This window comes from Bubalus bubalis, chromosome 11 (assembly GCF_019923935.1).
Source record: "Bubalus bubalis isolate 160015118507 breed Murrah chromosome 11, NDDB_SH_1, whole genome shotgun sequence".
Lineage (NCBI taxonomy): Eukaryota > Metazoa > Chordata > Mammalia > Artiodactyla > Bovidae > Bubalus > Bubalus bubalis.
In genome coordinates, this window is record NC_059167.1 from 44,438,896 (window position 1) to 44,465,776 (window position 26,881).

The 26,881-nt window shown below is 36.2% G+C and overlaps 1 protein-coding gene across 11 annotated transcripts in view; it reads right to left on the minus strand.

Annotated features, from left to right (window-relative positions):
• The window catches only part of DMXL2 (Dmx like 2), a 179,341-nt gene that overhangs the window by 28,832 nt on the left and 123,628 nt on the right, over nucleotides 1–26,881 (minus strand). For all 11 annotated transcript variants that reach the window (XM_006050776.3, XM_006050775.3, XM_044925010.1 and 8 more), the window contains 9 exons: nucleotides 24,501–26,177; nucleotides 21,162–21,272; nucleotides 17,437–17,606; nucleotides 14,718–14,815; nucleotides 14,114–14,279; nucleotides 11,747–12,011; nucleotides 5,588–6,669; nucleotides 4,995–5,186; nucleotides 1,347–1,423 (listed from right to left, as the gene is read on the minus strand). In XM_006050776.3, the coding sequence (XP_006050838.3) occupies nucleotides 1,347–1,423; nucleotides 4,995–5,186; nucleotides 5,588–6,669; nucleotides 11,747–12,011; nucleotides 14,114–14,279; nucleotides 14,718–14,815; nucleotides 17,437–17,606; nucleotides 21,162–21,272; nucleotides 24,501–26,177 (3,838 nt within the window). The remainder of the gene's footprint in view (nucleotides 1–1,346; nucleotides 1,424–4,994; nucleotides 5,187–5,587; nucleotides 6,670–11,746; nucleotides 12,012–14,113; nucleotides 14,280–14,717; nucleotides 14,816–17,436; nucleotides 17,607–21,161; nucleotides 21,273–24,500; nucleotides 26,178–26,881) is intronic.

Genomic DNA, 26,881 nt, shown 5'->3' on the forward strand with positions numbered 1-26,881 from the left:
CAATTATTTATTGATAGTTTTTTACAAGAAAATACCAAATGTTCTATTTGGGCAGATGACATTTAGTCTTTAAAACCTTTCCCAAATGCCGCTTAAAACTTAAAAATCTTTTCCATATTCACTTATTTGTATTTTAAAAGTCTGCTGTAAGGAGATTACTGTTGGTAACAGGATATCAGAAAGTTTCAGCAACTATGTTGTTGCATTCTTAGTCCTGCCAAGTTGTGCAAGCTCAATTCTGAATTAAAAGGTCAACTAAAATCTGCAGGAAACTATTTTAGAAAAACCTAAAGTCAAACATGCCCAAATATTTACTTTCCTCATCTTTATGGAGTGGGGGAAATACAAAAGAAGAAAATAAATCTGACTTCTCAGAGAGTCAATCACAGCCTAAGAACTAGAAAAGATATATTTAAACAAAATGTATTTGGATTCTCATCTGGCACCATTTGAAGCAGTGACTGATATCAAACAAATTGTCTTTGATCATTAAGGTGATCACTGTCAACTAAATAAACCCTTTTTCTTATTTACACTTCCAAGTTTTGAGAGTTCACTTAGACATGGCCTTACTAGGCCAACATCAAGAGTTAGGCCGTTTTGAGAGAGTTAACTCCTTATGCAATAACAGTCTTCCCACAAGAGGCTGCTGAATTTATAAGAAAAAAAAAATCTAGATACATGTTTAATATACATTTAATGTGATCCTATTTATAGTACAAATTTTCATTTATTAACATAATTCATTTAAGTCTAGGTCATCTTTCTGACTGATTCAATTTCTTACTACTTATATTGCCCCTGTCATTAAAATATAAAGTATACACTGATGAAGGCAATTAGACATTTAACAAAATTTCAAACCATTACATCTGTTGATATCACTTTTAAAGACTGATACCGAAATAGGTAAGTAAAATTGATTTTAATAATTCAATCCTAGGAATGTACTTTATCATTTTTCAAAAGTTTTCCCTCTTTCAACTGAAAAGCAAACAAACAGGAACTAATCTAATGCCAAAGGAATAGCTCCTAAGGGAGAAAAAAATTAGAAAACTTCATATTATAAATTACTTTGGATAATGGATACTTCTTTTCTTGAAAACAAAAAGAAGATGATGATGATAATTTTCCTTTACCATCTGTCATTTTCTACTTGTCTCTGTTGTTACTAGGTGATTGCTAAACTAAACAATTATTTTCTCATTCTCATAAAGTACACACGGTGGTCATATTCCAGGATTTTTCAGTCCCTTGGAAGCAGAACCTTAATATAACTGTGGTACAGTTTAATGTTTTTGCTGTATAAATACTATTTGGGTGATTTTTTTTTTTTTTTTTTTTACCTGTAGCTATGACTGTCACATAATGCTTGGTAAATTGATGCAGAAAGTGATGCTGCTAATGAATGAAGTGTGTGCACCTAAAACCAAAACAGCCACAATTACATTTTGTACTGATATTTCTACAAACAGTAGTAGGTTAAAGATCAGAAAATACCCAAGAAACTAGCAATATCATAAATAAGACTAGATCCTACATGAGACTACTAACTCTGCCTTAAAGCTTCTAAAATAACACTCACCTAATTTAATATGCATTCTTACAACAAAGTTAACTGATTCATACACATATTTATCAAATATTCATTACTGTGAGCCTGCCGTTTTGCAGGCCTTGAGTAAAGTGTCAACATTCACATTGCTGGGACTGTCCTAGCCTGCTAATGAATAGCTTAAATAGTAATACTCAAAAAAAAACAGAACCAAAATTAGCAGATAATTTTCAGAGCTTTTATTTAAACTTGCCTTATTAAATTCCCCTTGATGAAACTGAAGAACTGATCTTATCAATAAGAATGAATTAAATGTTTATAAAATGTATCAATCACTGTGTGAAATGGTTAATTTTCCAGAAAGCAAGACATCCATCCACTTAGGAGTAATGCAGTCTGAAAATTTTAAATTTTGATAGTTTAAAAAATTATCAATATAATATCAAAACCTACAATGCCATGCTGAATCAACACTTGATTCCTACAATCTTAAAATCTGAAGGGATCTTAGAAATAGTTTCATACTTTTTCAAAGCTTATCCAAATTTCCTGGAACTAGAAATGTTAACTTAGATTACATTAAATGCCAACTTAATTATAAGCATTGAATGAATTTTCTACTTTTCCATATTCACCTATCAAATAATTTAAGTAATCTCAACAGGGCCTTCCCCAGGTAGCGCTAGTGGTAAAGATCATGCCTTAACAATGCAGGAGATGCAAGAGACATGGGTTCGATCCCCGGGTCAGGAAGATCCTCTGGAGGAGGGCATGGCAACCCCCTCCAGTGTTCTTGTGTGCAAAATCCCATGGACAGAGGAGCCTGGTGGGCTCCAGTTCACAGAGTCGCAAAGAGTTGGACACACCTGAAGCGACTCAGCATGCAAGCAATGGGATGACATGACCAGTAAATCTAGGGTTCTTCAGAAGCACACACTACCAGAGACTGAATGTGCATTTCATACAAAAAAATTTTAAAGAAAAAATGCTGGGGAACTGAAATGACATCAGCCACTGGAACTGGAAAAAGCACAGGACAAATACACTTAGGCTAGTACAGAGGAAGTTTGATCAACTCTCCAGATCCTGCCATTCTCCCTAGGGTTTCTTAGCATCTACCTGCTTTTACGTTTTCAGCATAGGATATAGTTTTAATTTGGGGTAGTTAATTCTGTATATTGTCACCCTGCTTATTTACTTATATGCACAGTACATCATGAGAAATGCTGGGCTGGATGAAGTACAAGCTGAAATCAAGATTGCTGGGAGAAATATCAATAACCTCAGATATGCAGATGACACTACCCTTATGGCAGAAAATGAAGAAGAACTCAAGAGCCTCTTGATGAAAGTCAGAGAGGAGAGTGAAAAAGTTGGCTTAAAGCTCAACATTCAGAAAACTAAAATCATGGCATCCGGTCCCATAACTTCATGACAAGTAGGTGGGGAAACAGTGGAAACAGTGTCGGACTTTATTTTTGGGGGCTCCAAAATCACTGCAGATGGTGATTGCAGCTATGAAATAAAAAGATGCTTACTCCTTGGAAGGAAAGTTATGACCAACCTAGACAGCATATTAAAAACCAGAGACATTACTTTGCCAACAAAGGTCCATCTAGTCAAGGCTATGGTTTTTCCAGTAGTCATGTATGGATGTGAAAGTTGGACTATAAAGAAAGCTGAGCACCAAAGAATTGATGCTTTTGAACTGTGGTGTTAGATAAGACTCTGGAGAGTCCCTTGGACAGCAAGGAGATCCAACCAGTCCATCCTAAAGGAGATCAGTCCTGAGTGTTCAATGGAAGGACTGATGTTGAAGCTGAAACTCCCAAACTGTGGCCACCTGATGTGAAGAGCTGACTCATTTGAAAAGACCCTGATGCTGGGAAAGATTGAAGGCAGGAGACAAAGGGGACGGCAGAGGATGAGATGGTTGGATGGCATCACTGACTCCACGGAGGTGAGTTTGAGTTAACTCTGGGAGTTGGTGATAGACAGGGAGGCCTTGTATGCTGTCGTCCATGGGGTCGCAAAGAGTCAGACACAACTGAGGGACTGAACTGAATTCTGTCCATATTCTCATTACCCTGAACTACTGCACAGTTTCCAACAAAACAAAATCTTCAGGCAGATACCAATGAGAGTACTTTCGCTGGGACCACTTCTAATCAATCATGGTTTTCCCCAAGATACTTCCTGAACTTACATTTTCATAATATCCCAGCATGTAAGGAACAGTTATAAATATTTCTACATAATGATTCATTTAAACAAGATGGGGATCTAAAGGAATGTGTGTTAAGAATACTGTATAGAAAATGAATTAATTTTTCCAAAAAAGTATCTGCCTGTCTTAAAGGAAGACAGTAACTTTTCCACAAGTAAGAAGAAGCTATTATATTAGATTCAGGTGTACAGCATAGTGGTTCAATCTTTTTATAGATAATTCTAAAATAATGGCTATATTTTCCTGTGCTATCAACCTAGATAGCATATTGAAAAGCAGAGACATTACTTTGCCAACAAAGGTCTGTCTAGTCAAGGCTATGGTTTTTCCTGTGGTCATGTATGGATGTGAGAGTTGGACTGTGAAGAAGGCTGAGTGCGGAAGAATTGATGCTTTAGAACTGTGGTGTTGGAGAAGACTCTTGAGAGTCCCTTGGACTGCAAGGAGATCCAACCAGTCCATTCTGAAGGAGATCAGCCCTGGGATATCTTTGGAAGGAATGATGCTAAAGCTGAAACTCCAGTACTTTGGCCACCTCATGCGAAGAGTTGACTCATTGGAAAAGACTCTGATGCTGGGAGGGATTGGGGGCAAGAGGAGAAGGGGACAACAGAGGATGAGATGGCTGGATGGCATCACTGACTCGATGGACGCGAGTCTCAGTGAACTCTGGGAGTTGGTGATCAGGGAGGCCTGGCATGCTGCGATTCATGGGGTCGCAAAGAGTCGGACACGACTGAGCGACTGATCTGATCTGATATCTTTGTTGCTTAATTATTTTATACTAAGTATTTTACACTTAGTTGTTTATATCTCTTAACTCCCTACCCCTAATGTGCCCCCATACACATATGCCCACTTTGTTAACCACTGTTTGTTTTCTATGTCTGTGAGTCCATTTCTATTTTGTTACATAGTCATTTGTTTTATTTTTTTGATTCCACATATAAGTGATAACATACAGTATTTGTCTTTCTATCTGACTTATTTTACTTAGCATAATATTCCATCCAGTGTGGCAAATGGCAGAATTTCAAGAATGCTTACTTTCAACTTACATTCATTGGACAGACAGTCTTGAACTGATCAGACTCAGAAGGCAGCAAATAAGAATACTTTAGATATTTCTTCCAAGTTCAAACTGGAAGAGTAGTATAACTTATTTACCTTCTCAGTGTGTACAGTATCAAATGATCATAAACTTTACATTACCTTCACATCTTCAATACTGGGATGAGGTGGTGTTTTCATCTGAACAATAGTATAGAGTATATCATGGATGTGATTATTTAAGTACAATACAGGATTAGCTATGACTGTTTTTGTTGAAGCAATACTTGCTGAAAGCAGAGGTAGAGTGGTAGGCAGCGGCAGTGGCGACTGGAGCTGCTTCACTGTAGTTTCCTGTGAGTGACAGTAGGTTATTTTTTCCAAAGTGGTTAAAATGAAGGAGAAAAAAAAGCAATTAAGTTATATGATAAAAATACTGGCAGTAAACATTTGAGTAAAAGCAATATGTTAATGTACTTGCTCATTCCACAAAAACTGGCATACCAGGTACTATGTGAGATGCAGACAGTATAGAGATGAGTTTGACACAGCTGTGCTCTCAAGCTTTTAGCCTACTTCTATTTATCAAAACTTTTGTCTAAAAATATGTATGCACAGTGTAAATATCTGCTTCTCTGAATAGAGGAGCTGATCATGTTAAAATTAACTGGTAGAAAGAGCTTTAAAACTATAAATGAAAGAGTTACTGAAATTATTAAAATAACCAAGATTGAGAACAAATGTAAGGTTGATACCTGCTGTGATTCTTGTAGCAAGAATTTGAGCTCCATTCGTACTGAGGCCAGACCACCACCTTGGGCTCCGTGGAGGCTACAGTAACTAAGAAACACTCGAAGGAGGTCTTGGTTCTTGTGCAGCCATGACTTCCGTCTTTCCGCATGCTCTCGTTTAGCCTGGAGTCTCCGCCTTTCTATCTGGTGCCGCTCATAGGAGCCAATATCTGGTTTGTTCACCTTCTCTTCCTGATCTAGAAGATCACTCTCTCCTTTGGAATACATTTTACTGGCATATTCTTTAATAACCGATTCATGATTACATATTTCATGCAAGGCAGCAATTTCCTTTTCAAGCCAGTTGTAGAGCTGAAATCTGAGTTTTCCTCCATCTACTTCATAACCGGTAGCCAATGTTCTTAGTTCAGTCATAAGGATCTTTAAACAAGCCCTGAATTTTAGTTGTTCAGCAATCACATCAACTTCAGTATCACCTTCAAGATGATCCTCTTCCTGAGGGGTCAATAACACGTTAGGGTCTGGAGTTTTCTGATCTTCTTGTCTATCTTTTTTCCCGACATCTGTACTTTTCATTACTAAACCAACAGCATCTTCTTCCTCTTCTTCTAAGGCACTATCATGCTCTTCACCCCAATCAAGAGTAAGGGGTTCCTCTTCTATCCTTACCACTGGCTGACTCCAGTCAATCTGTGATGAAGTGACATTTGACCAATCAGTGCCAAAACTTCTATCACTGTCGCTCAGAGTTTTTGATTCTGAAGGTACATCATCCATCTTTTTAGAAATGAAATCAGGCTGATCTTTTTTTGAGGGTAAGGCAGACACTTTGGTAACTTTTGGAATTTTGGAGAGTACCTCCAAGGCTAAAACAGGGCATCCAACTTTAAAATGAGCATTTGCTGTAGTAAAGAATAATTTTCTTTCTATGAGGTTAATTTTATCAACAAAGTTCTTCTCAGTTTTGAGACCTACAGTTGCCAAAGTTCCTTCAGGGGAGACAAGGTTTCTTCGAATAAGCAAAGGATGAGTTCGAAGGTAGTTGTAGAAACTAAACACCACTGGGTTACAAGACTTGATGATAACTATAGAAATCAAACAGAGACAATTGCAAGGTATGATGTTAATTTGTAATTATGTTACAAAAGAATAAAGTGTGTCAGCATTTCCTCAAAATAAAGGAAACTTAATTATTAACCCAGGATTAGTTGAACTATGGTACATCCACACAATATAGCTGAAATTAAAATTTCCCTGTGATATCCAGAATATATTAAGTGAAAGAAGATTCATAAGAGTATATATAGTAAGCCATCTGTTATTTAAAAAATTAGAAAAATTAAAAACACATCTATACACACAAACACACATTTTTTAATAGAAAAAGAATACACAATTTTTTTTCAACTGGTCCCCTAAAAAGGGAGGGTAAAACAGGGTAGAAAGATGAGGAAAGATGATAGATTCTTCTAAAAATACCTTCATTTTATTTCAAAACCACTTAACGTTTTATATAATTCTAAAAGAAAATTTACTTTTTAAAAATTTACAATAAAAGCAAAATTACACAAATGATTGTTTGCATCAAGCTGGTACCATAATCACAAGACAGGAACTAAAAAGTGACTTAAAAATAAGTAATATGACTGACCATCCTGAGTCATATATACCATCAAAACAAAAAACTGAAAAAAAAAATGCTTAAGCTGTTCTCAGTAACCATGCTGTTACAAAAATATCTGCATCATTACTCTGAAACTATTTTATATATATATATATATTATATAAAACAGCAAATAATTATGTTAATGTCATAAGAATCCAAGTTTTTCATGATATACATTTTTGAAATATCTGAACTCTATATCTGAAATTAGAAATGTCAGTGTGAACACATGTACCTCAGGGTGGAAAATTTTTCCTAGCTTCATTCATTGAAACAACCTAGGAACAATGGCCACACCCGCAGCAATGGGGATCCCTGTGTTCAGGCTGTGGTGTCTAAATATCACTCCTAACTAAAAGGAACCAGGATTCTTTGGAGGATTGGTCATTTCCAGGTCTTGGGCAGGAGATGTATAATATGAGCCTGAAACATCTTACCATACCAGAAAGCAAAGAAACTATCAAAGAAAAATGTCAAATGCAAGGACTTAAAGAGGCTCTGATAATCTGAGCATCCATAATAATAACCTGCAATGGATTAAAACACAACTCTATCTTAATCTGTGAATTCAAAATAACCTTAAAAAATGAAAGTTAATTGGTCACCTTTCTAGGATGCTAGAGAACCAAGCTATTACTTTGAAAACTAGTAAATAAGAATCCAACATTTATATTCCTTTTACTATGTATACGACTGGAATTGAGTAATCAAGTCATTGCCAAGGGAGACTGTACTCTAGAGAAGCATTCCAGCTCAAAAAGGATAAAATGACAAATTTAGAATATTGTCATTTTACAAAAACTAATGTAGATGGCAGTCACTGATAGCTGTTAATTCCACAAAAAGCAAAATAAGCTGACACTATGAGTTCCCTGAGGGTTTCCCTGGTGGCTCAGATGGTAAAGAATCTGCCTGCAATGCAGGAGACCCGGGTTCAATCATTTGGATGGAAGGATCCCCTGGAGAATGGAATGGCAACCCACTCCAGTATTCTTGCCTGGAGAATTCCATGGAGCACGCCATGGAAGCATGCCAGAGGAGCCTGGCGTGCTATAGCCCATGGGGTCACAAAGAGTCGAACACAGCTGAGCAACTAACACTTCCAAATGAGTTCCCTGGTGGAAGTGCTCTACCCATCTATTAAATACTTCTGCCAAAAAAAACTACTAAAATCCTCTAAAATCTTACTTATCAATTTATAGGAAATACAGAGAAACAGAGGGGGAAAAAAACATTAAATGAAACAACAAGAATACAACCAGCAAAATCTAAAACTCAGGAAACTACAGGACAGACAATCTGACTTCTTTAACAAATAAATTGGGGGGTGAGGCATGCTGCAGTAACTAAATATGGAGGAAAACTGACATAAGAGGCACCTCAACCAATCACAGGATACAGGTCTCATCTGGATCTTGGGTCAAACAAATCAACTGTATAAGATTTTATAAGACAACCAGGGAAATCTGAACAATGAGGATTTGATTACTCACAAAACTGTGTTATGTGTTATAACTGATATGTGCTATGTTTTTTAGAGTCTTTATTTTTTAGAGATGCATGTTTCAATATTTACAGACGAAATGATCTGTTGGGTTTGCTTCAAAATATATCTATACAGTAAGTTCCCTAAATACAAACCTTCAAACTGCAAACTTTCAAAGATGTGAACAGGCATTTACATGTCTAATATAAGTTAGTTCACATGTTTGGTGTACTTTTCAAGATACCATATAATTAAAAATGTTTTATTATTTTTTGTGTTTGTTTATGTATTATTTGTGTGAAAAATATTATAAATCTATTACAGTGCAGTATTAATACAGCTGATTGTGTTAAATGGGTATAACTCTTTATGTATACATTAAAATTTCCCCAATAACAACCTCTTAAAAGTTAACCTGGAAAATATTAAGAAATAAATAGAATCTTCCTTCTGTAAAAATGTGTACCTTTTATTAAAATTACTTGGGTAGCTCAGATATTTTTCTTCTAAAGGTTTTATTTCCTTTGCTTTAAATTTTTTTTTTAATATTTACAGTCGTCCCTCCCTTGCCTGCAGTGTTGCTTCCCACGGTTTCAGTTACCAGAGGTCAACTGAGGTTTAAAAATATTAAATGGAAAATTCCAGAAGCACACAATTCATAAGTTTTCAATTGTGAGTTGTTCTGAGAAGTAAGATGAAATCTCGCACCATCCTGCTCCATCCTCCCCAGGACAGGGATCATCATCCTTTGTCCAGAGTGTTCCACCCACTAGTCACTTAGTAGCCACTGCGATTATCAGATTCACTATCAGGGCACCAAAGTGCTTGTGTTCAAGTCCCCCTCATTTTATTTAATAACAAAGAGCCCCATATGCAACAGTAGTGATGCTGGCAGTTCATCTATGCCAAAGAGAAGCTGCAAGTGCTTCCTTTATATGAAAATTTGGAAGTTCTCTATTTAACAAGGAAAGCAAAAAATTCATAAGCCAAGGGTACTATTATCTATGGTCAGAAAAAATCTTCTATCCACAAAATTGTGAAGAATGAAAAAGAAATTCATGTTAGTTTTTCTGTCACACCTCAAACTGCAGAAGTTATGGGCACAGTGCATGATAAGTGCTTGGTTAAGATGGAAAAGGCATTAAAATTGTATAATAAGATTCTGAGTGAGAAAACCCACATTCCCATCTTTCATTACAGTATATTGTTGTTATAACTGTTCTCTTTTATCATTAGTCACTGCTGTTAATCCCTTACTGTGCCTAGTTTATAAATTAAACTATCTCATATATATATGAAAAAACATAGTTTATATAGGATGTGGTACTATACACCATTTCAGAAATCCACTAGGGGTCCTAGAACATAATCCCTGTGGATAAGAGGGGACTACTGTATTAAATTATTACACTTCTTTTTTGTAAAGAAGAAAATAAAAAATGAGCCTGAATCTCTTTATTCATTTAAGCTCTTTAAGTATTTAAAAATAACACATAAAATTATAACTAAGGAAAGTACAAAATGAAAAGTAAAAGCTTGCATCTCTCCACTCCTATTCCTAAAAGGTAACCAGTGCCAATTTAGTTTATGATTTGTTCCAGAAAACAAAAAAGGGAGAGGGAGCGGGAAACCAGACACAGTGTGCGCGTGCACACAGTACGTGTATGTGTGACATATGCACATAAGTACAAGGACCATATTGGTTTTTTCCTTTTTTGTTCGAAATGAGAAATTTAATACATTTGTTGAAATTAACACTAAAGTACAAGTCTCAACAACACAAGATACGGAAGAAAAATGATGTCTCTTCTATTTATTTATTGTAATTGGAGGCTAATCACTTTACAGTATTGTAGTGGGTTTTGCCATACATTGAAATGAATCAGCCATGGGTGTACATGTGTTCCCCATCCTGAACCCCACTCCCACCTCCCTCCCCATCCCATCTCTCAGGGTTGTCCCAATGCACCAGCCCTGAGCACCCTGTCTCATGCATCGAACCTGGACTGACAATCTGTTTCACATATGATAGTATACATGTTTCGATACTATTCTCTCAAATCATCCCACCCTTGCCTTCTCCCAGAGTCCAGCAGACTGTTCTATACATCTGTGTCTCTTTTGCTGTCTCGCATATGGGGTCATCATAACCACCTTTCTAAATTCCATGGAATATTACTCAGCCATTAAAAAGAATACATTTGAATCAGTTCTAATGAGGTGGATGAAACTGGAGCCTATTATACAGAGTGAAGTAAGTTAGAAAGAAAAACACCAATACAGGACCATATTGTTCTATACCTTACTTTTTTCACTGAATACAACATACATTAACACATCACTCCACCTCACTTACCTCACTTTTAATAGCATACTGTTTCTACAGTATGGATACATTATAATTAATTTAACTATTCTATTGATGAATACTTAAAATGTTCCATTTTATGATTACTGCAAACAATGCTAATAGATACCTTCCAAATGCTTCTAGGAAAATAAATTATTTGGGATAACTAAAAGAAAGTTCATCACACAAGAATAAAGTTTTTGTAGGCCCATACATCATACCAACTATGTGTAACAACCAAAATATACACTTTTTTAGAAAACTGGCTATTATACATGGAAAGAGCTATGTAATGTGGGAACATTCTGTATGCTTCACTTTAATATATATGAAATTAGAATAGTATGGTAATCTTATATACCTTGATATATAGCTATGAGAGTAAAAACATGTGTGAAATCTTCTTAGTACTACTAAAATTATGATAACAAAATGCCAGATTCAATTACAGGTAGTAAGTGACTGAACTTCTAGCCACATAAAAAATTTTGACACTGATTTCTCAAAGCTGAAAAGTAAATCTGGCAACGAAGAGGGCAGGGGCGGGGGGGTGGGGCGGGGGGTGTGTGTATGTGTGTGTGTGTATTATCTAAGTATATGTTATCTATTCAGAAACGGCCTTTTAAAAAAAAAGAAAGAGAAACACATAAAATGTCCTACCTTGATGTTCATCATCCTCCTTTGGTGTCTGTTCTAATAACGTGTCCAATGCTCTGGTGTAATCTTTCATTACCCAGTAAGCAAGACTACGGAGGAAAGGATCAGGATGTAATCTTTCACAATCGAATCCTGAGCCATCCTTTTGGCAACCCAAAATCTTCTGATTTAGGATGGACAGATAAGTGGAAGAAGTCTCAAAATCAGATTCATATAAACGGGCAATTACCATGGCTAGCTGGATATCTTCCATTTTTTCAAGACATACCTATAAATTTAAATATTAATAAATATTTATTTAATGATAATTATTTAGAGATATGAAATATCCCACTGAACTCCTGAAATTATCCACTATTTATATTATCAGAGTAGAGGAAAGAGGTCCAGAGGTTGAGAGAGTGATTAAGAAATAGCAAGAAATTTAAAAAACTAGAACTTAGTTTGCCGGGAGAAATATCAATAACCTCAGATATGCAAATGATACCACCCATATAGCAGAAAGTGAAGAGGAACTAAAAAGCCTCTTGATGAAAATGAAAGAGGAGAGTGAAAAAGTTGGCTTAAAGCTCAACATTCAGAAAACTAAGAACATAGCATCTGGTCCCATCACTTCATGGGAAATAGATGGGGAAATAGATGGCGAAACAGCAGAAACAGTGTCAGACTTTATTTTTTGGGGCTCCAAAATCACTGCAGATGGTGACTGCAGCCATGAAATTAAAAGACGCTTACTTCTTGGAAGGAAAGTTATGAGCAACCTAGATAGCATATTGAAAAGCAGAGACATTACTTTGCCAACAAAGGTCCATCTAGTCAAGGCTATGGTTTTTCCAGTGGTCATGTATGGATGTGAGAGTTGCACTGTGAAGAAAGCTGAGCACTGAAGAATTAATGCTTTTGAACTGTGGTGTTGGAGAAGACTCTTGAGAGTCCCTTGGACTGCAAGGAGATCCAACCAGTCCATCCTAAAGGAGATCAGTCCTGGGTGTTCATTGGAAGGACTGATGCTGAGGCTGAAACTCCAAAACTTTGGCCACCTCATGCAAAAAGTTGACTCATTGGAAAAGACTCTGATGCTGGGAGGGATTGAGGGCAGGAGGAGAAGGGGACTACAGAGGATGAGATGGCTGGATGGCATCACCGACCCAACGGGTTTGAGTTTGAGTAAACTCTGGGAGTTGGTGATGGACAGGGAGGCCTGGCATGCTGCTATTCATGGGGTCGCAAAGAGTCGGACACGACTGAGCTACTGAACTGAGAACTTAGTAGCTTCCAATCTAGAAAGTTCATTTATAAAATAAGCATAAAAGAAGGTATATCAGTACCATCTTAGACTTGGATTAATTTAAACAAGGTTCATTTTTAAATTAAATAACACCTGTGATATAATCAGTTCCTCTTAATTTCCAAATATATTCCCATATAAAAACACAATTATTACTATTTTAAAAGAATCTTCTATTTACATAACAAGTAGCTTAAGAAATAAAGCTACATACACTATTCTTACTCTCTCTTGAGTTTGTATTCTAAAGTAACCACTCATCTGAAAATTTGAGGTCCTTCAGGCAATATGAGCATCTCAATCAATATTTCTCTTCTTGCCTGAGTATTTTCTAGGCTAAACTTCCCATTTGAAAATTATAAATATTTGTTATTTTAAAAAGTTACACACCTTAAGATAATTTTGAAAACAGGACTAATTCTATACAGAGTACTTTCACTTTGCTGGATATTTTCCATGGTGTATTATTTCCAATTACATTTTTCCTTCACCTGTTTGGATTATTCATTATAACTGATATCCTAAGAAGACTATCTCATAAATAGAAATATCTGTAATTACTCTCTTAATCAGCTATCAAAATTCTATATCCAAAAATGCAAAGTTTTATCTCTTCCCACTCACCTTCCAGTATCTAAGATGACTACATTACAAAACAGTATAAACTGTGATCTCAGTTCTTTAGCTATGAATTTCATTTAGAAGAAAAAGAACTTAAAATATCTGCCTGTCTATACCAAGTAAGGGGACTCTGACCTGTGCACACTTTCAATAGTTTAGAATCACAAGATGGCCAGGAAGAAGATATTCATAAACCACTTCTTCTATATATTTATAATTGAAATGCATATACTTACCTTGAAATGCAGTATTCTCTATATAAAATGTCCCATTTATGCTTCTCACTTGCATCTGTTTATAACTGCATTGTCACAGTGCCACTATTTAAGTTAGTTACCTCTGTGTTTATTCTCTACCCTCTATCCTTATAAACACATGACCAAACATTACAATCTACTCTATGACCTTCCAAGGTTTTCAAGCTCTTACAGGTATTTCATAGCACATTTTCTCAGATATACCTCAATGGCATCTTTCAAGGAACCAGCTAGCAAGAAAAAAGCAGCAGATTGTTCAAAGCGTTGTTTTCCAAGCAAAGAGAAAGCATTTTTCAAAGCAGCTTTACGCCATCTATCTTCATTAAAGTTGTGGCTGAAAAATGTTGTCATTTTTTCATCATGCTGTGACCTGGGTACCAGAGCACAAACATAAGTGGTTAAACCAAATTTCAAATATTTAATCCTGTACAGAATATATGAAAATAGACAATTAAAATCTCAAACAGCCAGCTAAAAGAAGAATAACAACTTTAGTGAGATGTATTTGTTATCAAGCTTTGCTTCATTTCTTCTAATAAGGAGAAAACTCAAAATACGTACACATAAGTAGGAAGCAAGAGCACTCTACTTTCCCAACTGTTTTCATCAACTTATTTTTAACAATATCCCACTCTTTAGTTAAGCTCAAATAATACGATGCTTATTTTTCTTAAATAAAGAAACCAAGGCACAAATAAGGAAACTAAACAAATAAGGATTTATCCAAGTACTTTCAAAAGTGTTACAACTTCAATTCACAGCACAATCTTCATTCCATTAAATCATATTAAGTGTTGAAGCAATTTACCTAAACAGACCCCACACAACTGCTTTCTTCTTCATTGAAAGGTAGAATAATGCAGCATCCAAGGCATCACTGTTACGCTGAAAAGCAGCTTTGGCAACCTAAATGGTCAATAAAAAAATGAATTAACTATTTGATAAAAGAATTACAACAATTAATGTTTCCCTACTACTTCCATGGTTGACAGAAACTATGACGATGGGAAGAACTGACTCTCTTCCACAATCTCCAGTAGCTCATAACACATGCTCCTAGAGACAACCCTTGGCATACCTGTAATTACAATAAAAACAGTAACAGCAGCTAGTATTTACTGACTACTTACCATGTACCAGGCAACCTTTCATTTGTCTTACTGAATCACCATGATCCAAGAAGTACTATTACTATCCCCATTTTACACAAAACAACTGAGACACAGAGAGGTTAACTGAAATACTTGAGGTCGCACAGTAAACAAGGGGTGCAAAAGGTATTAGAAACCAGATGGTGACAAAACCAACACAGGAAACAATAAAGAAGGCAGAATATTTGATAGACATGATTTATGCTTTTTGGCCGTGTTGCTCAGCTTGCCAGATCTTAGTTTTGTGTCCAGGGATTGAACCTGGGCCTCCAGAAGTAGAAGCACAGAGTTCTAACCACTGGACCACCAGAGAATTCCTGGTGAGACCTTTTCTTAAAACTTAAGCATATTAAATTCCTTAATGTTTTGTTAAAGTTAAAATGTTGACTTCTATGGTATATAAATATATGTGATTTTACAATACTGATATACATCTATGAACAAAAATCAATTATACTCACACACACATTTAAAAAACTACAGGCAAAAATAAATGTTCTTTTCTTTTTTTAAACAAACATAACTTGGTATTTTTCAATCAAATTTGACAGTTCTGAAGGACTGACACATGCTTTCTGGCATGTAATTAAAATGTAGATGGTCGAAGCTCTGTTATTTTGAACGGCCTTCAAATTTTAGTTCTTAGAAATTTCATGAGAAAAAAGTCTTAATGAATACCTAATTCCCCATGTACCACAACAGACAACCCCCCTTTGAGCCATATGGCCAAACTTGCTAAATTATACAGAACCAATGAACTCAATGTAAATTTAAAAATTATTAACCCAGTAACATTATTGTACATATCATACTGTTTTGAACACAGTACCATGCAGACCATATACTTCTCAAACATACCAAGCTAACATCTGCATAAAACTAAGTTGAGAAGCGAAATGATATGTTTTTTCAGCTAACATTGCCTGATGGCAGAGTAGAACACTACCAAGGCATGGGAGAGACAGGGGAAGATACCTAAAAGTCACATCACAAAAATGCTTTACTCTCAATGCTTTTATTTCTCCTCCCCCTTTTTAAGCATTTTCTCTGCCTTCAATTATTTTAGTACTTCAATATTTAATAATTTTTACAAGAATTTTTATTCATCTTCAGTTAATGATTTATAACATACATTTCAAGAGAAAAAAATCTTACATATCCTTTTGACTGAATTTTAAGAGATAAATGACTTGTGGAAATTAATTATATGTATTATAAAAAATATTCAATTTATAATGACAAGACACATTGTTGATAAAAAACTAAAGAGACTTTGTAGGCAACATCTGAACATTTCAGAGAAAATATGATCTCCTCTTTTTCCTTTACTTCGGGATATGGAAAAAATTTAATGGGGACTTCTCTGGTTGTCCAGTGGTTAGGATTTGCCACTTTCACTGCCGAGGACACAGGTTCAATTCCTGGTCTGGGAATTAACTACCCCAAACCATACAGTGCGGCCAAACAAAAAAACAAAAAAAATTTCTGAGAGTGGAAGTGAGGGATGTGTGTTTCCAATAAGTTTGCCAGGTGATTCTTCAGACACTAAAATTTGAGAACTACTACTTTAGAGGAGTAAATTCCTCTTGAAAGAAATGAATTCATACTCCACAAATGTATCATGAATTGTACTTCTGAGAACTTCAGTGGACTGGTTACCCAAACTCTCTGAGTCATAGTTCTATGAGGTGTAAAATCAAGATAGGAACATGCAGCCAATGAGAAGATAACATGAAATATTTTATGAAAAGCAACTAGAACCAAGCCTGGTACACAAAAAGTGCTCAGTCATGGTTAGGTTCTGCCAACACTGAAATAACTGTCAGCTTCTACTAAAAAATTTTTAACATTTTTTTCTACTAGAAAACTGATTTCAAACACCCATCTTGAAATTTATAGCATGTTTCATTTGCTGCCATAGATATCTTCCTCAAGTGCCACAAATCAAAACTTTTTGAATGGTATTTTAAATGTACAAAGGAAGTTTGTTATGTATTGACCTAGCCATGCAGAGAATCTGTTTTATAAAAACAATGTTTTTTCTATCTAATGTATATAACTGACATACAGTTTGTATTTTCCTAAACCGGGACACATCTCAACTGATTGCAGAATATACTATATTCCGTAAGTATTATATACTTAGTATATATGGCATAAGTATTATATACTTAGTATATATGGTAAAAGACAACTGATATACTGAATGGAGAGTTTATAAAGGTCAAGATTCAGAAATGTCCAAAAATTTTTATTTAAGAAATTCTCAAGATCTCAAGATGTACAGATGAATCCCTCACCACAGGTTTTCTGAAGATAATATCTTTTATGCTCTAAGAAAATACTTAACTCCAAAATGCAATGACATACACTTACCTTTTCAATGCATCTTCGAAGAGTGTTGATATTCCTGACCCACCAACCTATTCCCATAGCTCTCAATTCAGACCACTGAGGGTCCCCTCTCTGAATTGCTGGAATCATATTAATCAGCTCCTCCTCAGCCTCAGAATGAAAAGCCCAGGCAAAATGGCAAGTAGATACACCTAAATTAAAAAGACAAAATAATAAGCATCAGAACTCTATCAAAACAAACAAAAGTAATTTTCTACATACTCATGTAATTCCTCCTAGAGAGAATTTTCAAGCAGAAAAAAAAGTATGAAAGGATTTCTTCATTCAAACTTTTATAGTGTAAGCATCTAAATACAAGATCACTGACAGGAAACACAAAACCAAATTCTTTTTCTGAAATATATTTGCTGGAAGAATGGAAACATTAAAAGCTAATCACTAGAAAGAAAGATATTTGAATATTGAGCCATTCATACGTTTTCACACATACCAAACCAATCAAGAATAAAAGGTCTGGTCAAGCCTATGTGCTCCATGAACATGTAGGTCCCATTTCACAGTGCCACCTGCTTGCAGACCATATCCATCACTACTGGACACTGAAAACTGCCCCATTCATCCCTCTGGCCAAGAAGCTACATGTATTACCTGAAAGCAAACTCTCACCTTAATGACAGCCCCAGGGAAGAACTGTTAGGAGGCACGTTCCTCTGTCTTTGGTGTCTCCTTTAAAAAGAGAGTTTAAAGCTGCCTAATTACTGATGGTATACAGCAAATACTTTTTTTGCCCTGATTAAAAAAAAAAAAAAAACTGACAGGGATCTAGGCTGTATTAGAGGCAACAAAATGGATTTAGTGACACCCTCCATGAGTCTGTTAACAGCTGAATGACTGGTTTTACTCCACTTGGAGCAGGTGAAATAGAAACATGACAGAAGTGAACCATGGAGTGATGTGAGACAGTGAGAATGCTCCCGGGAAGAACCCTGAGGATCCCAGGAGAGAAGCCAAACAGTCAAATCAGCCATCCGCAAGAATCCCTTTGGAAACAAAGAAATGCCTTAGACCAATGACAGTCTGATAGTCACATTACAACACAGGACTCTCAACACATTTCTCATTGCTACCATTTCTATACAACTGTGTTTGAAATCATATCACAGAATCAATGCAAAAAGCCTTAACTGTCACTATAAATGTAGAGGAAAATGAACAAAACTTAGAAACATCAATTTGTATTTTGTCATACCCTAAAATGCAGATTAATTCTCTATTTAAATCTGTCCGGGGCTTTCCTCACAGCTCAGTTGGTAAAGAATCTGCCTACAATGCAGGAGACCTGGGTTTGATTTCTGGGTCAGGAAGATTCCCTGGAGAAGGAAATGGCAACCCACTCCAGGATTCTTGCCTAGAGAATCCCATGGACAGAAGAGCCTAGAAGGCTACAGTCCATGGAGTCACAAGCATTGGACACAACTTAGCGACAAAACCACCACCACCACCAAATCTGTCTGGTTTAAGAAATAGTCAGTGTATGAAATAACTATAAAAAAATTGACACTTATTTAGAAATTGCTATTATAAGCCAATGCAAAATGCATACTTTTGCTGACACAAACATTTTAATATAAAATAACAATATAAAATATACCCTATACCCTTAAATAAATTTCGTTGATTAAATTTTTGGTATAACTAAAAGGAAACCAAAACACACAACAGGCATGTCAGAGGAATTTGGTTCAAAAATAAGATTAAGAGAGCAGTGACTCTATTTGGAAACCTAACTATTAGAAGTGAAAAAAGGTATTAAGAAGAAAAAAACCAGGCACACCAACAGGCACTTATTTTTATTTGTCTACCAACATCAGGCTATTCTTTGTAATATATCTTTGTTCTTCTTAGCTTGTCTACTAGCTACTTAGACCCTGATGCTGGGAAAGATTAAGAGCAGGAGGAGAAGGGAGGGACAGAGGATGAGATGGTTGGATGGCATCACCAACTCAATGGACCTGAGTTTGAGCAAACTCTGGGAGATAATGAAGGATGGGGAAGCCTGGTGTGCTGCAGTTCATGGGGTCACAAGAGTCAAACACAACTTAGCGACTGAACAACAACTAGCTATTTAAGTTTTTCCCTGAAAACTGTTATCAGACCATCACCGACAATACCAGTCACTTTTCTCATCTCCAATGTTTTAACTGTACTAAAGGGAAAATGGAATTTGACAAAGCTTTAGGAATTTGAGGTGTTTTAAGTCTCCTTAGGCAACGTACATAACTGTCATTAAGTGATTCAGTACCATCTGACCATCATTTAAAACTAAAATTTAAAATATTAAAACTAAAATTTGAGATACCATTTTTTAACCTATTCCAAATGGCATTGCTACTGCTAAGTCGCTTCAGTCGTGTCCGACTCTGTGTGACCCCATAGACGGCAACCTACCAGGCTCCCCCATCCCTGGGATTTTCCAGGCAAGAACACTGGAGTGGGTTGCCATTTCCTTCTCCAATGCCTGAAAGTGAAAAGTCAAAGTGAAGTCGCTCAGTCATGTCCGACCCTCAGCGACCCCATGGACCGCAGCCTTCCAGGCTCCTCCATCCATGGGATTTTCCAGGCAAGAGTACTGGAGTGGGATGCCATTGCCTTCTCCGATTCCAAATGGCATAGATTGTTCTAAATGATAATATCAAGTATTGCAATGAGTTGAGTTTTGGCATCATTAACATTGGTTCTGGGAATTTAAGTTAGCACAGTCTTTCTGAAAGTAGCAATACTTATAAGTGTTAAGAATTTTCAAACCCTTTGATTCAGTAGTTTCACCACCAGAATACTAATATAAGGAAGTAATTAGATATATATGAATATTTATATGTAAAGTTGTAAGGTCATTCAGTAGCATGATAATTCAAGTAAGAAAAAAAGCAAAATTTGTATTTTTAGAAAAAAATTAAGGATAGATGAATTATAGTTTAAAAACATGATAGACTATTAGACAGCTGTTGGAATCATATTTTCAAAAAAGCATTTATTGACGGTAAAGGTTAAGTACTATGGGTAAGAATAATGAACTATAAAGCCTGATATTCTAGGTCCTACAATACTAAAACATATTTTATGGGGCTGTATCCAAGATGCTGGTTTCAAAAGGGACACAGCCCACTACACTGGAATTCTAATTCAAACTCTAACAACCTATATCTTGCCAGGTCACTTTAAACTCTACAGTTTTGATTTTTTAATCTCTAAGTTAGGGGGCTGATATAAGTCTATATATCTCAAATCAGCATATGTGGCAGTGTGCTGGAAGTATGCAAATCTACTGGGTTACTATATGGCAGATATTCCTGAAACATCAGCTTTAGTTGTGAGTAAATAACTTATAATGCTTATATTAAAGTAAACACAAACAACAATGCATAGGGCAAAATTTTTAAAGCAAGGGTATCAGATATCATAGAAATTCAGGACCACTTTAGGTTATAACACCAGACTACCCAGTTTACTCCTAAATTACTATGACTTTTGATGACTGAAGTCTGAGAAACTGAGCCAGATGAGCAAAAGTCACCGAGTACAGCCGAAAAATAACACAGTAAAAGGGTAAGTTTACCCTGTGACAGGAAGATCTTAAGGCTAGCGATGCGTATGCATGTGATGACTTATCTAACGTTTATACACAACAGTGAATATACCAACCACTTCAATATGAAATAAAAGTTGCACAAAGGTTCAAACAATACCTTGATGAAGTAGCTGTACTCGGTATAAAGGAGGCAGCGATGTCAAAAGGCAAGTGTGCAAGCGCATCGCCAATAAGTACCGTAAACCACACTCATCCAATGTGTCTCTTCCTTTAAAGACAATATAATTTAAGGAAAAAGGAATGCAACAGGTCATAAACCAATGGAAAGTTAGAAAATAAACATTAAATAATAATTTACAAAAAATACATATTTTTGAGTGTATTCCTTTCTGAATACTTCAATATCTTTATCAATACATATAGCTTCTCAATAAGTACATGTATATAATAAAATGGTCAAAAGAAAAAATTTGAGAAAAATGTAAGCACCTATCAGTACAGGTAATAACAGTACTTAGAGCTACTCATAATAAATGAAAAGGAAAGAAATTTTGAAATCCAGTATAAAGTAATAGGTATAATTTTAAAAAATATTCCCTATGAGAATTTTTCCTATTTTAAAAACTAGGAATTACATAATAAAGTAAAATTATTATATAATTAAACAGGTTAATATTTTCTAGATTGGTTAGCTCAAATGAAATACAGTACTATCCATATTTGAAATTTGACTCCTCAGGCTAGTGTTACCAAGTTAAGGTTGAACTCCAATTCTGATTTCACAAATTTGCTCTTAGTCAAAAGTTGAGCAGAGGTATGAAAGCATAAGTTAACTCAAAATTATAGCCACTGTTGGATAAAAGCAACAGAAAAATACTAACAGCACCTAGCCCAGTAACTGCCACTTAGGAAGTACTCAAGAGTATTGAATCAAATATTTTCTTGAAGAAAATAAAACATTTTAAACTGTCAAAGTTCCAGCTCTACTTCCCATCAGCTGTATTTGTTCATACACTCATTCATGTATCCATTCAACAAATTAAGCATCTGCTACATCGGAAGCACAGTTTAGGTACTGCAGATTGGGCAGGAATAAGGCAAGGTCCCTACTTCCAGGGTGCTTACATCTTAGGAGACAGGGAGAAACAACAAAGAAGTAATGTGTCTAGGGGAAAATTAATGCTACAGAGAGAAATAAAGCCGGATTGGGAGAAAAGGGAGTGCTGGAGTAAGAGGGTTCTATTTTATATTATGCAACCAGGGAAGAACTTTCCACCAAGATGACATTTCAGCACAAATCTGAGGTGGTTAGGGAGTGAAGGGTGCCTAAATCTGGAAGACAAGTATTCTGTGCAGGGCAAACAGTATGTACAAAGATGTTGAGACAACTGTGCCTGGTGTGTTTGTGGGACAGCAGGAAAGCCAATGCAGTAGAGTGATGTGAAGACAGATCACCTGGAGCCTTGTAGACCACTGAAGGATTTGGCTTTTTTTCTAAAGTGAGATGGGAAGCCACCAGTGTTTACTGAGCAGAGGTGAGATTTAAGGTGATTTTGTTTTAGAACAATCACTAGTTCCCATGTGAGGGACAGACTGAGGTAACAGGAATGAACCAGTTTTAGGAGCCTTTGTCAATAATTAGGCAAAATGTGACAGTGACTTGGACCAGAGTGGTAACAGGAGAGGTGATGAGAAATGTCTGGAGTCTCCACACAGTAGAACTAACAGCATATGACAATGGACTAGATTGGGGAGTGAGAGAAAGCTGAATCCAGAATACCTCTAGGTTGTCTCATCTGAACAAAGGAGGGATTCACTTACTTAGAATCCATCAACTGAGATAAGTAACTATTTAATCTCTGAGCTTCAGTTTCCCACCTGTGAAATGGAGACATTCATTCCTGCCTCATCTACCTCATGAAAGTCTATAATAGGAGGAACAATTTTTATATTGCCTACTTAAGGATACCTCATGCGAAGAGCTGACTCATTGGAAAAGACTCTGATGCTAGGAGGGATTGGGGGCAGGAGGAAAAGGGGACAACCGAGGATGAGATGGCTGGATGGCATCACCGACTAGATGGACGTGAGTTTGAGTGAACTCCGGGAGTTGGTGATGGACAAGGAGGCCTGGCATGCTGCAATTCATGGGGTCGCAGAGTCAGACATGACTGAGCAACTGAACTGAACTGAAGGATGCAGTTTTATATCCGAAAATTTAAACTATTTTTCACAGATTGTGACATAGCTATTTTCTTAATACCCCAGAGTAAAATCTCTAATATATACTAATAAATATTAAGTTTTCCAAAGGCTTAAGGCTCTTCTGGGAAGAATCCTGCTCTACTGCATACAACCTCATAATGATTCAAAGAAGTTTTAATTACTAGAGTTATAAAATAAGTCATAGGCAAAATCCTCTAAAAGTCACTAGTTATTTTAATCTACAAAAAACTTTGAAGACACATTACAAGGGCATAAGTCTATATGAAGAGAGATATTCCAGGTAGCTTTGAGGAACAGACTTTTTTCCTCAAACTTGTAAATCTTGTGAAATAATTAAAAGAGTACAGGCTTGGAGGCAATGATTTATCCACATCTGAATCTCAGTTCTGCCATTTACTGTCTATGAGATCTTATATGTTCCTGAATCTCTCAGTGTCTTCCTCTAAAAAAATAAAGTATAATAATGGCTACCTACTAGCAGATTGTTGTGATAATTAAATATGATAAAGTACATGAAGCTGCTGGCACATAGCAATTGTTCACTCCTCCACAGTATTTACTGAATGAATGAATGATCAATCATTTTCAGTATCCTTTGCTAATGTCATCATTTAGAATCAACACCATTACCTTCAACTATCTGCATAAAAAACAATGGAATCTAGTTTCAGGAGGTAGCCAAAATTTTTCTGGTTACAGAATGAATTAAGCAAGACACGCGTTACATTAAAATGTATGAAAACCTCTTTCTCAAGACTTTTTGGAGAAAATTAGGTGATTATAAAAAAAATTATTTGTACCTAGAAATGTAAAGATGAACAAGTTGTGCCAGGGGAGTTGTGGGGGGGGGTGGGGTAGCTCCTTACAAACCTGGTGGTTCAATAGTAAAATTAACAAATGGGCCATTTTTATCACTAAAAGCAAAATAAAAATTAACCATTTTTATTTTTAAACAGAATCAATCTATTAAAAAAAAAAAAAAAAGACTGTATGTCCAAAATTATATAAGAGTTTCAGGATAAAAACTCAGGTGAGGATATACACAGATATCACAAATACATAAAGTTATGTGCACAAGTCAGAGTCTACCCCAATTGTCTTTTCTTTCACAACTGATCATATTACCTAATAGTAACTGTCAACTAGAGAGAACATTTCCCTGTAAGGTTTAAAGAAAGATTGCAATTTAATACGTGAGTCATTATATAAATAACACAGACAGTTAGTTCTATTGACAATAACTTTCTAAATTTTTAGTGAGAGTATTTACCTGAGTAACTCTTATCTCTGTTCTCATCAAGCTCAGTACTGGTGGTAGCCACCGTGTCAGCCAAAGCTACAAGGAACATCTGCTCCAAACGGGTAAGGCCTGGTAGACTTGAGTGCATGAGATGACTAGAAAGTACCCTAGCATGTTCTTGGCCAAAGTAAGCTGGTCCATATTGAGAAAGATTTATTACTTTTGATTTGTTGTCTCTCTTTTCTGGCTCTAAGTCGATATCATCCGTTGTTATATCCTGGATTTGGAACAGCTCTGAGTACTGGTCCTCTGGTTGACTTTCTGCATGATCTTCATAGCTCTGTGGCACTTTGGTACTTTCTTCTGAAACTCTGTAGGTTGTATCTTGATCAGCAGCAAGCAATGCATACAAGGGTAGTGGAGGAATAGAATCTATCTCAGTATAATCTCGAGTACCATCTTTGCCTATGGTGACTGTATCCTTTGCTGTACTGCCACTTACACTGATGGTTCGAGAGAGGTGTCGCTTAGTGCCTTCTCCAGCATCAGCATCTCTAACTACTGCAACTTCTCCTGCGATGCATTTTACTAAATGCGAGAGAATAGCTTTGGCCCTGCGAACTTTCCCTAAATCCATCAATTCCAACAGCTGGGTGGGATGATACTGTGGGAGAGTAGGGGAAAGGACATGCGCAGCTTCAAATAAGCCACCATCTTGAACTACAGTTGGTGAACAAAAAACATCATCAGCAATAGCTGTTCCTTCAGCAATACTTTTTCTTGACAACATACTAGATTTAAAGGCAGAATGATCTTGTATTGCTGTCTCTTCTGCCTCAGAACCATAAGTGTGAACGTCTCCAAATCTGACAGCGTGCTTCCACTGCGCATATACATGCATTTCACAGTCCATTCCTACCACCAAGATCCCATCTCTTACCCAAGAGAGAGAGACAGGCAACGAAGGTGTACCATCAACAGAGGACACTAAGTCTATAGATCTAAGAAGAACCCATCGTGACCTAACTCCTTGCTTGATACTTCCACCTAGTGGTAAAGTAATGACAGCTACTCCATCCTTACTGTTGGTTTGCTCAGTCACAATTCCTGAAAGCCGCCCATACATGAAGATATTAGCACCGACTCCCACTGTGAGAATGTGGGAACCATCTTCTTTTGATACCCAGTCCAAATGTACTAAATGTTTGATACTCGGAATAAGGTATCTATCCTTGCTCAGAAGTTCATCTGATTTGCTGTACACAAAGAGATTACTGTCAACACTGACCCTTGAATCAAGTACACTCCCAACTTTGACCAAATCATCAAGATGAATTGTTTGTTCTAAAACCCATTCTGACCCTCCTGTAGATTCACATTCGAATATGCAAACATGCATGGAAAATTCTTTTGAAACAAAACCATTGTGGTGGATCGGTTGTTTGTAAGCCACTGCAAGGCGACCCGTGTATGAACAGCTAACAGCAACTGGTCTTCCCACGATGCTCACTGTACTGCTATTATCTTCTCCTTCATCGTTCATCAAGGGCCATCTTCTCCAATGATAGGTTTCCTTCTCATCACTTTTACACTGTAGGTTGGTTTCCATACAACATTTCCAGAAGCGTACTTTATTGTCAGAACAAGTTGTAACGACTAAATAAGGTGCAAGGCACACTGGGTAAATTGAAGAGGAACTCAGATGGCCTTAAAAAAGAAAAAGTAGGTCATCATAGTAAGAGAATTACAAAATAATATGCTAATACTCAAAGTCTAGAATGTGATTAATTCAAATCCACTATGAGCTTGTTCAGAATAACTCTGTAGTCCCTTACTAAATCAAATATTTCATTAAAATAAAACTCAAAATCAATCAAACAAGTCAAAGTTTAATCAATCAATAAACCTGTTATCTGCTATAAATTACATCTTTACCACACACACTTCACTGGACTTTCATGCTATATCTTTTATCACTTTCATCATAAATACATTAACAGTCATTAGAATTTGCCCTTCAAATTCCTCTAACTGGCCCTCAAATAATCCAGACACTAGATCTACTCCACCACAAAATGCTTTCAGTCAACCAGACAGACATTAGATCTCACCTTTTTCACAGGTTTAATTCATGCTCTCCTAACACTGAACTAGAACCATCATATTTATTCCTGATGGCCAAAAGATTAACATTTCCCATTTATTGTCAACTATAACATGAGGGGTAACAGTGATTAAGATTGGTTAATCTTAATCTTAAGATTGATCAGAAAGCCTGGATTCAAGTTCCAGTCTATCAACACCTTCCTAACAGTGGGAAAGCCACTTAAACATCTGAGTCTGTTCTACCTATCTAATGGGGATTATGTTACTACTTCCCTTGGAGTGTTACTGTCCAGTAAGATGTTTGA